The sequence below is a fragment of the Mixophyes fleayi genome, chromosome 1 (genome assembly GCF_038048845.1).
Source record: "Mixophyes fleayi isolate aMixFle1 chromosome 1, aMixFle1.hap1, whole genome shotgun sequence".
NCBI classification, from domain to species: domain Eukaryota; kingdom Metazoa; phylum Chordata; class Amphibia; order Anura; family Limnodynastidae; genus Mixophyes; species Mixophyes fleayi.
In genome coordinates, this window is record NC_134402.1 from 194,556,938 (window position 1) to 194,573,117 (window position 16,180).

The window sequence follows — 16,180 nt, forward strand, 5'->3', positions numbered from 1 at the left end:
GACTGATTGGTACTGTTGCAGCCCAACCCTAAGCTGCAGTTTTTCCTGCTATAGCGTCCCCAGTGTTGACTGACCATAGCTGCCTAGTGCCTGCAATTTCAGGGGTACCCAAAGCTTTTTGTTATCCTCAATTTTGTGGATACCAGCTTAGGCTGCTTTTACTTTCGTTGTAGCAGTTGTTGTTTAAACCCCTCCTCCCCCCCTTCCCCTGTTACTTTATAGTTTAAGTAATTTGTAGACTGTTGTGTTTTACAATGTGTGTGGCACTGCATGTTAATTGAATGTTTAACCTGACGTAACTTATAGCTATGCTTTTGCCATAAATTATGACCAACACTTCATCTGCCCCTTACTCTCAAATCCGTATTGTATCTATTTTAAGAGCAAAGGTTGTAGAACTTTTTTTGCTTTTTCCCCTTTCCGTTTTGAAGGGATTGTGCATGCTTGTACAATCTGGATTCCCTTTGGTTTCTGCTATGAATATACTCATCTGACTACAGATCTACAGCTCTGATGCAGAAACTTTATAGCACATATATAACTTTCTCATCTCATTAATTTTTTTATTTTTTTTTACTCCAGAATAAGAGGTTTTCTCACCTATGTTTAAGAGCCATTGGCTGTTTTATGTTACATTCCAAATATGACTTCTTGATCTTACTCACATCAATGCCCAGCAATAGAACAGCCTTGTTTCCTTTTTTAGCTTAAATATAAATAAACATTATTATTTCTTATTATTAATTTTTATTTATAATGCACCACAAGGCGTCCGCAGCGCCGTACAGGGACAAACAAATTACAATACTAAGGGAGACAGCACAGTACAGTAAGCACAGTAACTCAGTTAGCTCAATGCACAGCTAGAGAGGGCGGGGAAGGGGGAGGATGGATCCGCAAACGACGGGGCCCAAGAAGGAGGGCGCGGAAGACAGAGAGACCCCCAGGGGGGAGGAGGGAGCAAGAGTGGACGTGGGGTGGAGGACCCTCGAGGAGGAGGACTAAGCTGGAGAGCAGAGTTAGAATTGGTGGAAACAGGAGGAGAGTGGCCCTGCTCAGAGGAGCGTACAATCTAAGGGGAGGGGTGGACAGACAGGGAGAGTAGGGGGACGGAGGCAGAAGATAAGGTAGGAAGTTAAGTGGGAGACATAAAGGCTTTAAGAAGAAAGGTGGGTTTTTAGGGCCCGTTTGAAACTGGACAGATTAGGGGAAGTTCTGATGGAGGGAGGGAGCTTGTTCCAGTGGAGGGGGGCAGCGCGGGCGAAGTCTTGGATACGCGCGTGGGAGGAGGTTAGGGGGGGGAAGAGGCGACGGTCAGAGGCAGAACGGATAGGGCAGGGTGGAGCATGAATAGAGAGGAGGGTGGAGATGTAGGGCGCAGTGGAGTTGGCGAGGGCCTTGTAGGTGAGTGTGAGGAGCTTAAAGAGGATTCTAAAGGGGAATGGGAGCCAGTGAAGGGCTAGGTAGAGGGGGGAGACAGAAGAGGAGCGGCGAGAAAGGAAAATAAGCCTAGCGGCAGCGTTAAGATCAGATCGAAGGGGATCGAGATGAGAGTGGGGGAGACCAGTGATGAGGAGGTTGCAGTAGTCCAGGCGGGAGATGATCAAAGAGTGGATAAGGCATTTGGTGGCATCTTGGCAGAGGAAGGGCCGGATGCGAGCGATGTTACGCAGCTGGAAGCGGCAGGATTTAGCAAGAGAGGATGTGGGGGCCAAAGGGGAGAGAGGAGTCGAGGATGACACCAAGGCAGTGAAGTTGGGGGTCAGGGGAGATAGAAGTGTTGTCGACAGTGATGGAGAGGTCAGAAGGGGATGAGGTATGAGAGGGAGGAAAAACTATGAGCTCAGTTTTGGCAAGGTTAAGTTTGAGGAATCGAGAGGTCATCCAGGAGATGATGGCAGAGAGGCAGGCGGACACTCTAGAGAGGAGGGAGGGAGAGAGATCAGGAGAAGAGGTATAGTTGAGTGTCATCAGCATAAAGATGGTAGCTGAAGCCGAAGGAGCTGATGAGTTCACCCATGAAGGAGGTGTATAGAGAGAAGAGTAATGGTCCCAGAACAGAGCCCTGAGGGACCCCGTCTGGAAGGGTGGAGGGGGGGGAGGGACCCAGAGGTGGTGACAGAGAAGGATCGGTGAGTAAGGTAAGAGGTGAATCAGGACAGGACTGGGCCGGAGAGGCTGAAAGACTGGAGGGTGTGAAGGAAGAGGGGGTGGTCAACGGTGTCGAAGGCTGCAGAGAGGTGGAGGATGAGAAGGGAGCAGTGGCCCCTGGCTTTAGCAGAGAGGAGGTGACTTTAGCCAGGGCAGTTTCAGTGGAGTGGAGGGGGCGGAAACCAGACTGGAGAGGATCAAGGAGGGAGTATTCAGAAAGGTAGGAGGTGAGATGGCTGCAGACGAGCCTCGAGAATTTTGGAGGCAAAGGGGAGAAGAGATATGGGGCGATAGTTTGAGAGAGAAGTGGGGTCGAGATTAGGTTTCTTAAGATTGGGGGATACGAAAGCATGTTTGAAGGAGGAGGGGAAGATGCCAGTGGAGAGGAAGAGATTAAAGAGGTGGGAGCAGGTGGTGGGGGAAAGGGAGCGAAGAAGGTAGGAGGGGATGGGATCCAGGTGACAGGTAGTGGGGGACGGGAGGATAAAATGAGAGAGTGGACTTCCTTGCCGGTAGTGGGGCAGAAGGAGTGGAGGGGAAGGTGGTTGGGGGGGGGGGACGGGGGACGGAAGAGTGGGAGGAGTGGAGGAGGAGATTTCAAGTCGGATGGCCTCGATTTTAGAGGAGAAGGAGGCGAAGTCGGAGGCAGTCAGGGAGGACTAATTGTAACGGATTATTTGATAGACCTTTAGCGGCATATTCAATTGATGGCGGGATCGCCGAAAATCCCGTGTAATATTTTTTGAGCACGGGATTTGCGGCTTTCAAATACGCATACATATACACCATGGTTGTGTTACTTAATGTTTCCAGATACATTTAAAGCAAGGGTGTAGTTAATGCAGCATGAAGAAATTGTATCGTGTTGGAGGGAGAGCATGATTCTTCTTTTACTTTAATATTCCTCCACACTCTTTGATATTTAAACTCTGATCTTTCTTTTCCAGGTTAATAACATTAACCAACCTTTGGAAATCACTGCTATCTCATCTCCAGAGAACTCTTTGAAAAGCTCCCCTGCTCCGTACCAAGATCATGAGTTACCCCCAGTGTTAAAAAAAGAGAAACCTATTCCCTCAACTAATGGAGTTCATTATTCGCCCCTCACAACAGAAGACGAGATGGAATCAGAAGATGAAATCCACAGCGCAAGGTGAATATTATTTAATAGGGGCCAAAGTCTACGTAATGTGCTATACTCACCCAAGTCATACATTTTATATTTTATTAACTGGCAATGCTGAACACGTGCAAGAGGGAAAAATGACCCAACATGTTATCAAATTAATTTTCTTAAATACACCCAAAACCAAGTATTCACTTTTAGGCAGAATTATTCTGTAAAAGATAATCACATTAACCTGTTTCTTACCACATGCTGTATAAGCACATTGACTGTAAAGTTGTACTGTCATTGTTAATGGCGCCCATATTGCAGTACACTCATTTTCCACATTTGAAAATAAGACCCTGTGACAACGATACATGTAAAAAAATTAAATCTACAGTCTGCATTTATAATCCTATCAGTCTTTAGAATGTACAATGAAGCAATTTTTTTAGGCATTGATAAACTCAGGGTAGGCAGGCAATTTTTGGTGTCAATCTTGCCTTCAAAACAGCATCAATTATTCTAGGTACACTTGTACACAATTTTTGAAAGCGCTCTGCAGGGAGGTTGTTCCAAACATCTTGGAGAACTAACCACACATCTTCTGTGGATGTAGGCTTGCTCAAATCCTTTGTGTAATCACAGAGAGACTCGATGTTGAGATCAGAGCTCTGTGGGGGGCCATATCATCACTTCCAGGAGTCCTTGTTTTTCTTTTTGTTGAAGATAGTTCGTTCATAATGACATTGGCTGTATGTTTGAGGTTGTCTTCCTGACGCAGAATAAAGTTGGAGCCAATAAAATAGAATACCTTTTATTTCAGAACCTGGAGGGAGTGCTTAGTCCTTTGAATAGTTGTTCAGGTACTGCCATTAAAATTAGCAAAATACTGTATAATGGTTTAACTTGTAAGTTTGTCTGCTCTAAGAATATCTGGTTTTATTTTAAACCTTTAGTTGACTTGTTACATCTTACAGTGCTTTTGCCTACAAATAATGTTGCGTGTACTGGGATAAAGCTGTTGGCTAGCAAGTTTACTGCATTCTGTCAAGATCCATGCCTGGAGCATAGGATCGATGAAGAGGCAGTAAACTATAAATAGCATTGTGAGAGATCCATTCCAGTCTGCTTTCATCATAGTAATCTACATTTATTTTTATTTTTTTCCATCACTTTCTGTGGCACTTATTTATCAGAGCCAGTTATGCAAATTAAAGTTTAAAATCCATTCCATTGTTTACATCTGCACACTAGAACCCACAGTTTTACACTGCTTACAGAATTATTATTTTCTCTGATGTTGGGTGGCTCTGGAGCACCATGGGAATATAGATGTGGGTCAGGACCTCTGGCACTTTAAAGAATTCATCCATGGCAAACTCCGCCACCACCTCTAGGGCACAACCTTTGGGACCCCGAGGAAACCAATGGAGAGTGACGCAATCAGGCACAGCCAGCTGCCCAGCTTCCAATCCCGCTGGTAACCAAATGAGGTGACTAGCTGGATGGCCTACCCAGGGCCTCTGTAGTGGACACCTGACTGCTTCTGTTCCGGGACAAATGGTTTGATTCCACACTGGATGCTGGAGTCAGGGACATTTCAGGGGATGCATGAGAGTTTTCAGTGGTCACCCCCCTCCCCCACCAGATTTTTTTTATTACCATGGGTCCACCAGGATAACCCACATAAAGAGTAGCCCTCAAGGAGGTCATTCAGTCTCTATTGTCTTCCAGAGTTGTCTCACTGAGTACAGAAAGAGGAAGGGGGTCTTTCCTCCAACCTTTTCTTAGACATTGAAAGACTTCAGATTTAGGACCAGTCTGGTTTCTGTACTATCTACAGGAGACAAGTTCACAATGGGGTTTCTGATGTCTGTAATCAACAGTATGGAGCAGTGGGATTTCATGGTGTTCATGGACAATAATGACACCTACCTTCACGTACCAATCTGAACCCAAGGAGACAATGGTGTCCCTCCCAATGTGCAGTCTATGCATTTCCAATTCAGGGCCCTAGTTTTTGGATTGTGAATGGCTCAGAGGGTCTTTGCCTAGGTCACGCAAGTAATGGTGGCCTTGCTACGGACCAGTGGTTTAACTCTGATCCCTTACCTGGATGACCTTCTTATAAAAGCAAGTCCCCTGGTCTTCTCAACCATGCAACAGTGATGGCCAGGACTCTGAATTCGCATGTGTGAATCTTGAACCTCAAAAAAATACAGCCTAGTTCCATCATAGAGAATGGTTTTCTTGGGGTTACTTTTTGACACCCTTCTACAACAGGTCTTTCTACCAAAGGACAAGATAGTCTCCCTTCAGTTCATGGGGATGTCCCTCTTGATCACAAAGCTGGTGTTCACTTTTACATGAGAGTTCTAGGCAAAATGGCCTCCTTTGACGTAGTCTAATTCATTAAGTTTTACTCTAGTGAGTTCTCTAGCAAACTCATTTTAAAGTAGAACAGGTGCCACTTACAGCTGACTTCTCAGTGAATAATTGTTGTGTTGTGGCTGAAGAGAAGCAACCTCACCAGCGGTAGTCCATTCACCTTTTGGACATCCTTCTCACCATGGATGCCAGCCTGTGAGGTTGAGGTCAGTGCACGCTTATATGAAATGCTATAAGTTTGACACTTTTGTCCAGAAATGATTATTTTGGTTGCACGGTTCTGCGCACTGTGAAGGTGCATTACCCCCTTTAGGGACAGCTTTGGGATATCCCCATGATGTTACAGCATATCCTTTAATTAAAATCCTTTTTCCTAATCCATAGGGGACACTGGACATCCTCCCTGTTTCACTCCTTTTTGTTTTATTTTATTTTTTTCTATTCCTGTTCAGATTCAGGTTGTTTTCCAGATGCTCTCGCTCCAGTTGTTCTTTTTTTGATGGCTTTGTTAATTAAAATGAAATCTTTAGCCTATAGAGGTATAGATGGGGAAGCTTGCCATGGAAGAAAACTTTTAAAATACCAGAGCTCCATACGCTACATCTATATCACATGGTATTAGGAGAAAAGGACTCTACATAAATACCAAAAGTCCCGTTTTCTTATGCACAGGAGGAGCTCTACTCTATTGTGTCCAGCACATCTGGACTGTGTTGTGGCCCGCCCCCTCTAGTTTTAACAAAAAATGTTATTAAATCACTTGTGTGATGGTTATTCTTGTAAAATCCAGCTTGCCATTGTTACCCACAACAGTGTCCTGAAAATCACTGTCTAACCGGGTGCAGTGTATATATAACCATTTAAAATATTTATAGAGTTTCATCTTTGATATTCCTGGCAACTTTATACAATTATGCTTTGAGATTCAGTCGTACAGATGGACAGCTTTGTGTGTGTTTGCAGCTGTAAGCTGAACTCATATGTAGGATACTGTTATGGTTTCGTTTTTTTACGAACATTGCCATATTCTACATTTGATATCTCCTTTATTTCTATTTTCTTTATATTTGCTCAAGGCCCTAACTAGCTTTCCAGCGGCTCAATGCTCAACAGGAATTTTATGTGGGATGTTGCCAACCTCCTAATCAAAACAGACACCAGGTGTTAAGTACACAGTTTTGGAATTATGGAATTTTTTTTTTTTTTTTTTAGTAAGATGCAACTGTGACAGGATGCACCGCCTATGCCAACCTGTCTGTTGTTGCTGGGAACCGTCTCTGGTTACTTTTCTACCGTTCCCTCTCGTTATCCCAAATGCACCCTCTAACCGCAGTAGGAGAGGCTTACAAATGCTGCCACCACTGGACTCCTTACCGGCATCCAGAACCGGGTTCCTTCTGGGTAACTGTCACTGCTAGCGTACCTCCTTGCTGGTACACCTGGGTTGGTACCCCTGACCTCTTACTATGGATCAGGGTTGCTGTGGATGGATCCCCCCTGGTCTATTTGCTTTCAAACTGGTTGAAGGTACCATTGATACATTCAGTAAAAACCAGTGCGTTTTCATACAGTTTGGCACACAGTCTCACAGGATAAGCCAGCCCCCTGAGGTCTGAGCTATTTTTAGAATCTGGATGCAATGTATTTACCCAAACATGTATTTACAAGCCATGCAAAGCTAACAATATTTACTTATCTGTGATATCCTAAAACTTGCTGTGATTTCCTGCATCTTGTTTTAGATGCAGGAAATCTAGTACCAAGTCTTAATTAAACCTTCCTGTGCCTTCAGGTGCTAGACCATTACCATTGGTCCTTTCTTCAGACAGCTGCAGAATACACATTCCCAAAGAAAGTTATAAAATCCCAAACAAGTCATTTCCCTGCTCCAAGATACACAAAAAAGTTTCTCAACAAAGGATTATTGTATCGGATATATACCTCAGAAATAATGCATTTCCTCTAGCAAAGTTAAAACAAACAAATTTCTTCCCCTGGTCTCAGAAATGGATATCTCCTTTACCAACATACACACAATATCAAAAATAAGTACATTTGCAATTATATAAATAAGCGCCCTGCGCTATTTCCTTTTAAATAAATTGATACAATAAGTTATTTATAAGTGATCCAGTCACCCTATGTAGTGTGGGACATGCAAGTTTGTTGATTGCTGAGGTTCATAACTTTATTTGTTCTTCCTTCATTGGACAGGGTCAGAAGCTGTCAGACATTGTTTACATTGTACAGGGCTGTAAATCTTTTATATTTTCCCAGTTGTGAAAATGCATTTTTGTGATAGTCACTCTTTTTAAATTGGGGAGCAAGAGAAACATACATTACAACGCATGGGGTAGTATATTGATCCAAGTTAGTGGGTGGGACCAACTTTCAAAGATGTATATTGTGAATAGTTTAAAAACAGTATGTGCAATGGAGCAAAGGTAGTGGACAAAAAAAAATAATCACAAATATAAAGTAACCGGCTGTTGATCCATCCTGTGTAGCTACAAATTTCTGGAGTTGTGCAAGGAGGAATGCAGCACCGTTCTTCCACAAGAAATTCAATCAGATGCCTTGATGATGGGGTTTGAAATAGAGATGCTCTGGCTCGGTTCCCCGAGAACCTAACACACCCGAACTGAGCATATCCGAGTGCCGAGCCGGCTCGGTACTTTCGCATTTTTTCGGAAGTGGAAATGATGCAAAACATCATCGTTACGTTGTCAGATTTCAAAACTCGCGATATCTGAGATCAAAGTACCGCCCTCCACGGCGATCTAGTCCATTTCACAGAGGGACACAGGAGGGGTAGCAGTGTCTGTAGAGCAGTTGAGCAGCAACATAGATAGAATAGAAAGAGGAGGGGGTAGCAGTGTTCAACAAAATCTACAGTGACGTTTTTGAGAGCTCCATTGCTAATTATCTTTGCTGAAATACAAATACTAGTGCTGGCAGGTTTGGTGTAATTCTGTAGTCACATTCTACTGGTTACATTGCGAAGTGTCATTGCTGAAATACAAATATTCAGCCTGGCAGGATTTTCTTCTGAATTTGGAGTCAAAGTATACGGTGTTATCAAAATGGATTCACAGCAATACACAGAAGAGCAGGAGCACCAAGCAGCTGCTGGGTGCAGTCATGATGATAGTAACCCCTTGTCATCTGGTAAAGCTTATGTAAAAGTGCATAGTGTTTTTAAGTCAGGGAAACAAAAATGTCAAACACATTTTACCTTGGTCAAGAAAAAAAGACCTGTAATCCAGGCAAAGTCATCTGCAGAAAAAAAATTAAATTGCCAACATGCCATTCTACACACGCAGTGGCAAAGAGCGAAGGAGGCCTTCGCCTTTCTGAGTGCGAGATCTGCAACTGTCACTTGAGACATCTTCTTGTAAGGTCAGTCGTGACCAAGCAAGACTGTCATTCGTACTCCAGAAGTGGTGTCCAAATACTTTTACGTGTGAAAGCCGAGCTGGAAGAAAAGAGTAAGGCATTAGAGGAAAATGTATGTTCAGATTTAGAAATGACACAAATTCCTGAGGAGAGTCCGTCCAAGAGTGCTGCGTGTAATCGTGACCATTCTGATCGTTTACCCATAAAGAAGGCCCCTTTCAGCATTTCTGCTGATGTGTACCTGAAAAGCCCGACTGTAGGCAGTTATTCTGTTGCAATTCCAAAGTGGCATCAATTGGTGTATGAGGGGGATATTGTGTAGCCGAAGAGGGCGTTAATGAGGATGTTAATGAGGATGATTATGTTTGTGTCAGTTCTGCACCGGTGGAAGCATTTCTGGCACGTGATTAGAAGCCTGGACATAAGACCAAAAAATCTGCTTCTGTGTGGAATTATTTTTACTTAAATCCTGACAGTTGTCTAGCCATTTGTAGTGTATGTAAAGCCACAGTCAGTCGAGGTAGGGACCTTTAACCATCTAGGAACCTCATCCATGTTAGGCCATTTGAAGCGAGTTCATGGCAAGCTGTTGGGAAAATCAGAAACTTATGCTAAAAAATAGCAACAAGCAGTTCATCAGCAGTTAGGACCCTCCTCTCACCTACATCCTGACACCTGCAATCTACACCCACAACACCTTCCTTATCAATATCCTCATTAGAGATCGGAGTTAGTCCTACATTCAATTTGCAAAAGTTAGATGACTCCTCCACTATCCTGGATTCCTCAGATGAATTCTTGAGCGTTAGTCCCGCTGCTGGGGGTGAATCTTCATCCCAGAAGCAGACCAAGAAGAAGACTACTAGTAGTTTACTACAATTGACTGTTAAACAATACTTTGCAAGAGGAACCAAGTGTGAAAGCTGTCACCCAGTCGCAAAGCGGATCACAGACACAATGGCGACTGCTACTATTAGGTCTACATCCAATATCCACTATTAATGCAGCTGGTTTTAGACAGTTACTTGAGGTCTTGTGTCCCCGTTACCAAATTCCATCACAACACCATTTCAGTAGAAATCTATTCCTCACCTCTACCAGAAGGTTCATAAAAATGTAATTATTGGACTACAAAATGCCATTCTACCCACTGTACACTTAACCACAGATATGTGGACAAGCGGAACTGGGCAAACTAAAGATTATATGACTGTGATAACCCACTGGGCTGGTGATTCGACTGCACCAGCAGGAACAGCAGCAGCATGTACCCAAGTAAGTCACATTTGTCAGAGGCAGGCTACTCTTTGTATCACCGGCTTCACTAAGAGGCATACAGCTGACAATCTGTTACAAAAACTAAGGGATGTCATTGCAACATGGCTTATCCCACTTGGACTCTCCTCAGGATATGTCATTTCTGATAACGCCACCACTATTGTGAGAGCATTACAGCTAGGTGAATTCCATCACATTCCCTGTTTTGCTCACACAATAAACTTGGTTGTGCAGAGCCTTTTAAAAAATGACAAGGACGTGCAGGAGATGCTGTCTGTGGCCCGTAAAATATCTGGCCATTTCCGGCATTCGGCAACAGCATGTAGGCGATTGAAGCAGATGCAAGAGCAATTTAATTTGTCCTACCACCAACTGAAGCAAGAGGTGGTATTCCACCCTGTATATGCTTCTGCGGATGGAGGAACAGCGAAAAGTCATCCACGCTTACTCCACAAGACATGACACTGGGAAAGGAGAGGGTATGTATTTTATTCAAGCGCAGTGGAGAATACTTTCCGTGTTGTGCAAGGTGCTGAACCATTCAAAGTAGTCGCCTGTGAAGTGAGTTCAGACACTGCTAGCTTGTCAAGTGATTCCCTTAATTAGACTTTTGGAAAAGCAGCTTGAGAAACTGAAGGAGGAGATTAAACAAAGCAATTACGCTAAGAATGTTGGACTTGTAGATGAAGTACTTTATTCGCTTCTCCAAGAATTATCAACGTCTTGAAATTGGATCACTACATTTTGGCGACTGTGCTTGATCCTAGGTTTAAGGCCTGTGCCTTCTCTTTGTTTCCAACTGATCCAGATCTGAAGAGATGCAAGGAACTCCTGGTGAGCCAGAAGACAGCTCAAGTGTTGCGTGCCAGGATGGTGTCTTCTCCTTCAGTTTCTCACTCAACTGCTGCTAGGAAAAAACTTGGCCTTCCCAAGAGACCCAGGCATGATGCAGATGACTTGGCACCAAATTTTGACATTTGGTCTGGTCTAAAAGAATTGACCAAAACACGTAACACCTCTGCCGTAAGTCCACCTGATCCTACCATCAGCATCCAAAGGATGGTGGTGAATTATTTTCACGACGGCATAGAAATAGGCACATCAGACAGTCCCTTTACATACTGGGAGGAAAAAAAGGGAATTTGGAGACCCATCTACCAACTCGCTTTGCACTGCCTAAGCTGCCCACCCACCAATGTGTACTCGGAAAGCGTTTTCAGCACAGCCGGGAACCTTGTCGGCGATCTGCGTAGGAGGCTACTTCCTCAAAATGTGGAAAAGATGATGTTCATAAAAATGAACTTCAAGTTCCACGAGGAAGGCCTTTCCAGCCAATTACATCAAAATACTGAGACTTCTGTAATGGTGGATTCCAGCAGTGATGAATTAATAATGTGTGAGGATGATATACACACTGATGTGGATGAGGCTGAGGATGCTAACATCTTGCCACTGTAGAGTTCATTAACAGCACTGTTACCTTAGGTGCCTTAAGTCCATTGTTACCTTGTTTTGTTGGGGCCCAAACAAACCAAGCACTTCAGCTACAAGGAGTGGCACGCTTGTGGCTGAAGTGCTTGGTGTGTGCATATCCTTTTTTTTAAGATCCAACATAAGGTGGGAGGGCCCAAGGACAATTCCATCTTGCACCACTTTTCTTTTCTGCCACTGCTGTATGCCAATGTGTTCTAGATGTGGTAGGAACTGCCGTGTTGTTTTCATTGCTCTGACGCTTAGCATTCAGCCAGGTCGCTGCAGTATTTGTCCGAAAGTGTATGAAAATAATAATGTGACCTGTGAGGTAGTCAAAATTGACTGCAAATGACTAGAAATTAGTGTTGAGGTTAATAATAATGTAGGATCAAAAAAAGAGCAAATTTATGTGAGTATTGGAATTTTTCTAAAAAATACAGTTCCTGTACCAAAACACACGAGGGCGGTTTTGCCAAAGCTAAAACACGAAGCTAATCCAGATCCAAAACCAGTTCACGGTTTTCAGTGAGCATCTCTAGTTGGAAACCACTGTCAAGTGTCATTCCAGAATATTCCTGTAAATTCATGATTGGGTTCTTATCTGACATTACATTTTGATGATAGTTACGCTCATCAAACCAATGGCCAACCAAACAAGCTCTGTGTATGGGGTCATAGTCATCATATAAGACACTCCACCCATATGGACAAAATGCTGCAGAATGGGATAAGCACTCAGTACCATTAGGTAGCCTCTTAAGGGAATGAAAACACCAAAGCCATGCGAGGAAAATGCACTCCATATCATTACGAAACCAAAACAATTCTTACATTCTTTTTATTTTTTTTGTTGTTGGAACATGGGCACACATCTGTTTGTCGAACATTGTGAAGGATTATTCATCTGACTCGATCCTACACTGCTATTGATATTGCCAGGCATTATGAATGGCTTACACACTGCTGTAATCAGACTGATCGCCTGTTCTGTGACGTTCATCTAACAATTGTTGATTTAAAATGGCTGCTTGCACCACAGGTTGAAATTTGCAAATGTTTGATATGCAGTTGCACTTTCTGCCTTATGCTTTCACCCACTGTTGTATTTTAGATGATTTTCCCTCATGGTTCCATGTTGATATCGCCTTACACTGCTGTGTGTTAAGCTGTCTTGGTTATCACCCATCCTTCAAAGTTACTGAGGTTTCTGCTTGTAACCAACCATAGTCAAATAGTGGAGTACTGGGGTTTATTGTTCTTGTTGATGCAAGTCCGTGACCATGTTGGAATGTAATTTGCTTAATTAGCGCCTAAAGCCAGATCTGGAAATAATTTCCCCAAGTGCTTTTTTTTTTTCTACCTGTATAAAGTTGATTTGACTGCTTATTAAAATATATATCAAAATAGAATTTTCTATTAGTAGAGGGAAAAATCAGTTGATGAATTTTGTTCTTTTGGCAAGACAAACTGACGTTTCTGTTCTTCCTCTAAACAGGACAGAGAGAAAAAATTCTAACTTATGCTTCGAGAGCAAAGACTCCCCACAGAGGAGTGAAGGGGAGAGAGGTAAGTGCTCAAAGGATTTTTTATTGACTATTTCCATAAATGGCTATCTTTCTACTTCAATCTATTTCTGGACATAATTTTCCTCTTCCTCCCATTATTGATACCTCCTTTCCCCTCCACCACTTTAGGTCTTCCGTACCCCTGCAGAAAATCCTCTTGCGAGAGTGTAGGCAAATGGAAATCTACCTTCTCCCCGATCTCTGATGCAGCTCCCAGCCGCACCCCTGACAGTCCTGCTTCACCCCCACGCTACAATACCCATTATTCATCTGGTGATGGGGTTCGTCGAGGTTCTGGGGGTATGAGTCCAGGGTCAGCTAGCAGTCTTGTCGATCACACAAGAGCAGAAGTGGGCACGTCACCAGAGGGCAACTTGTTCCTGAGTAAAAAGTTTGCATCCGATGGTGGAAAAAGAGAGGAAAGGGGTCCAGCTTCAAGAGTTGAACGCTCCAGAGCTCCCCGCAGTCGGGAAAGGGATGGGGAGGGACGAGCAGGGACTAATCTATTTATGACACAGGGGAAGGGGGTCCTGCTGAATGGGAAAGGACCTGGCCCGAGCCCACTACACACACACCACCAATTCTTAAGCAGTCTAACAGCCAACTCCCAGCTATCGCTGCAGGGTGGCCTCACTTCAGTTGCCAGCAATTCAGTACTGCAGTCTCTCTTCAGTTCTATGCCTATACATGTGAGTGGGACAGCCGGCCGCCTGGCTAACTCCCATGGCATGGCCAGCTTCACAGCTCCTGGAGTGACCGGTGGTACAGTAGGAGGTGAGTGACCCACTCCTCCCAACTGTGCAGTAATGTATGTTAATACAGAGAATCTGTACTACTGTGCAATATGAAATATTTGTTTGTACAAAAAGGGGACAATGCTGGGTTTACAAATCAGTTTTAAGTTATACATGGTGTATCTTATGGAACAAAGTTAAACGTAATTAACTGAAAATTAAAATCTAAATGTTAACACATTGAATTTCACAACAGCTTTTAATGTTGCCATACAATTACCCATTCTGTGTTCCATAGTTCATTAATATCGGGTTTTTTTATTTTGTGTAATATATAAAGCAGTATTTATCCCACCACTGAAAGCCAAAGAGAAAATAAAGTTTTTACGTACTGTATGGTAAAGTAGTTTTGAGCATCCTAGTAAAGACTGAAATTGGCAAGTTGCGTAATCAAATTATAACTAGCAAAACTTACAGCTAAGGAAGAGATATTTCACTATAATTGTACAAATAGGTGTCCCCTGCACTCATCTGCCAGAAAGCAAAAACTAATTGAAAATCTGAACAAATCTTAAACAATACTGTAATTATGTACATTTTCAAACATGTCTAAACCACTCCTCTTTTTTGAAGATACTATATAAAGTCGGATGAATATAACTCTCCTTTAGTTTAAACACTGGGTCACAAACATTTTGAAATTGAGCATGAAATTTACCAGGAGGTCTCCCCAAACTTTGGCAGGTTATGTATTTCATGAAGTCCAAACATTAGCATAAGGTTAACAATCCAAGTGGGTACTTCCACATCCTCCATAGCCGTTTCACTTTTCCAGTCCTCCAAGCAGTCCTCACTAGTCCTCCTAGCAATTTGTAGCTGGTAGACACCAAGGTGACATTGTGATAACAAATGTATTTCCTCTGATCCCACAACCATGTGGGGAGTATGTGAGGTTGAACATGTATTTTAAAGCGCATCGGTTGTTTACAGATACAGAGGGCAACCAGTGTTCTTGAGCATGTGGCCTATCCATATAATTAAAACCTTTGATATCACCAAGGTACTTTACAACTAATATTCTCAATGTTCTTTTCTTCATACTCATGAATATGTCCACAAAATGGCTGCAAGTTTAGTTCCAAACCAAATTACAAAAGAAGTTGCTTCATGTATTGTTTGCCGTGCAGTATTGTGTATGCAAAACTTTTAAAATATGAAAAATTAATGGACATAAGACCTGTCCAAAGGAGTTTCCTGATTTGCTTGCCAAGTAGCTAATCAAATTTTTTTATTTAGATTTTTTTTTACAATAATTTGTGAAAAACGGTCTATTTACAGGACTGTCTATACATCCTTTGGAAGAACCAATCAATAGCAAATTACATATGTATCTGGAAACTAATTTTCCAAAAGATCTGAACTATTCAAATATTTGATGCTCATTTATGCAGACATCACCACCACATGCCTGCTTTTTAAGTCAATGTGAGCAGCACTGATAAACAATTTAAAGGACCTGTCAGGTTTGTGAAAAAATATTGTGAATATGCTCACTCTTACCAGAAGAGCTGTATGCAAGTATTTGTCAGCTTCAAAGCTGAAGTTATGCTTCTTCCCAGACGACTTCCTCACCCAGCTCCTATGCTTCTGCATCCGGGGAGCTGTGGCGTAGGAGGAAGCTTCCCAGGCATGCAGCTAAATGCATGTAGTGCACACTTATAGATTAACATTTCTTCCAGTTGGAGGGAGCTTATACTTTTTTTAATTTATAGTGCACAGAGCACTATGTAAAACACACAAGTTTTCACAAACCTGTCAAGTCGTCTTTAATGAGGAGGTGGGTTCCTTGGGCTGTCTATTGAAAGATAGTGACAATATTTAAATTTACTTTAGTATGTTTTAAGCACAGTGTTTCATGTTATGGAAAGGCCCTTTTACCTCTGAAAAAATACGTTCTGGATAATTACCTGTATTGCAGATTTTAAATGTCCATGTCATGAGATTGAAATATTTTCATCATCTATGAATAATGAAGTCAGTTATAAAATATTTATATTATTGAAAATTAGCTCAATTTCATACCA

The 16,180-nt window shown here is 42.6% G+C and overlaps 1 protein-coding gene across 4 annotated transcripts in view; it reads left to right on the forward strand.

The window, feature by feature from the left end:
* The window catches only part of DOT1L (DOT1 like histone lysine methyltransferase), a 140,121-nt gene that overhangs the window by 120,172 nt on the left and 3,769 nt on the right, over window positions 1-16,180 (forward strand). For 3 of the 4 annotated variants that reach the window (XM_075204711.1, XM_075204710.1, XM_075204713.1), the window contains 3 exons: window positions 3,099-3,304; window positions 13,293-13,363; window positions 13,492-14,136. In XM_075204711.1, coding sequence (XP_075060812.1) covers window positions 3,099-3,304; window positions 13,293-13,363; window positions 13,492-14,136 — 922 coding nt within the window. The remainder of the gene's footprint in view (window positions 1-3,098; window positions 3,305-13,292; window positions 13,364-13,491; window positions 14,137-16,180) is intronic. The other variant, XM_075204712.1, reaches the window with a different exon arrangement.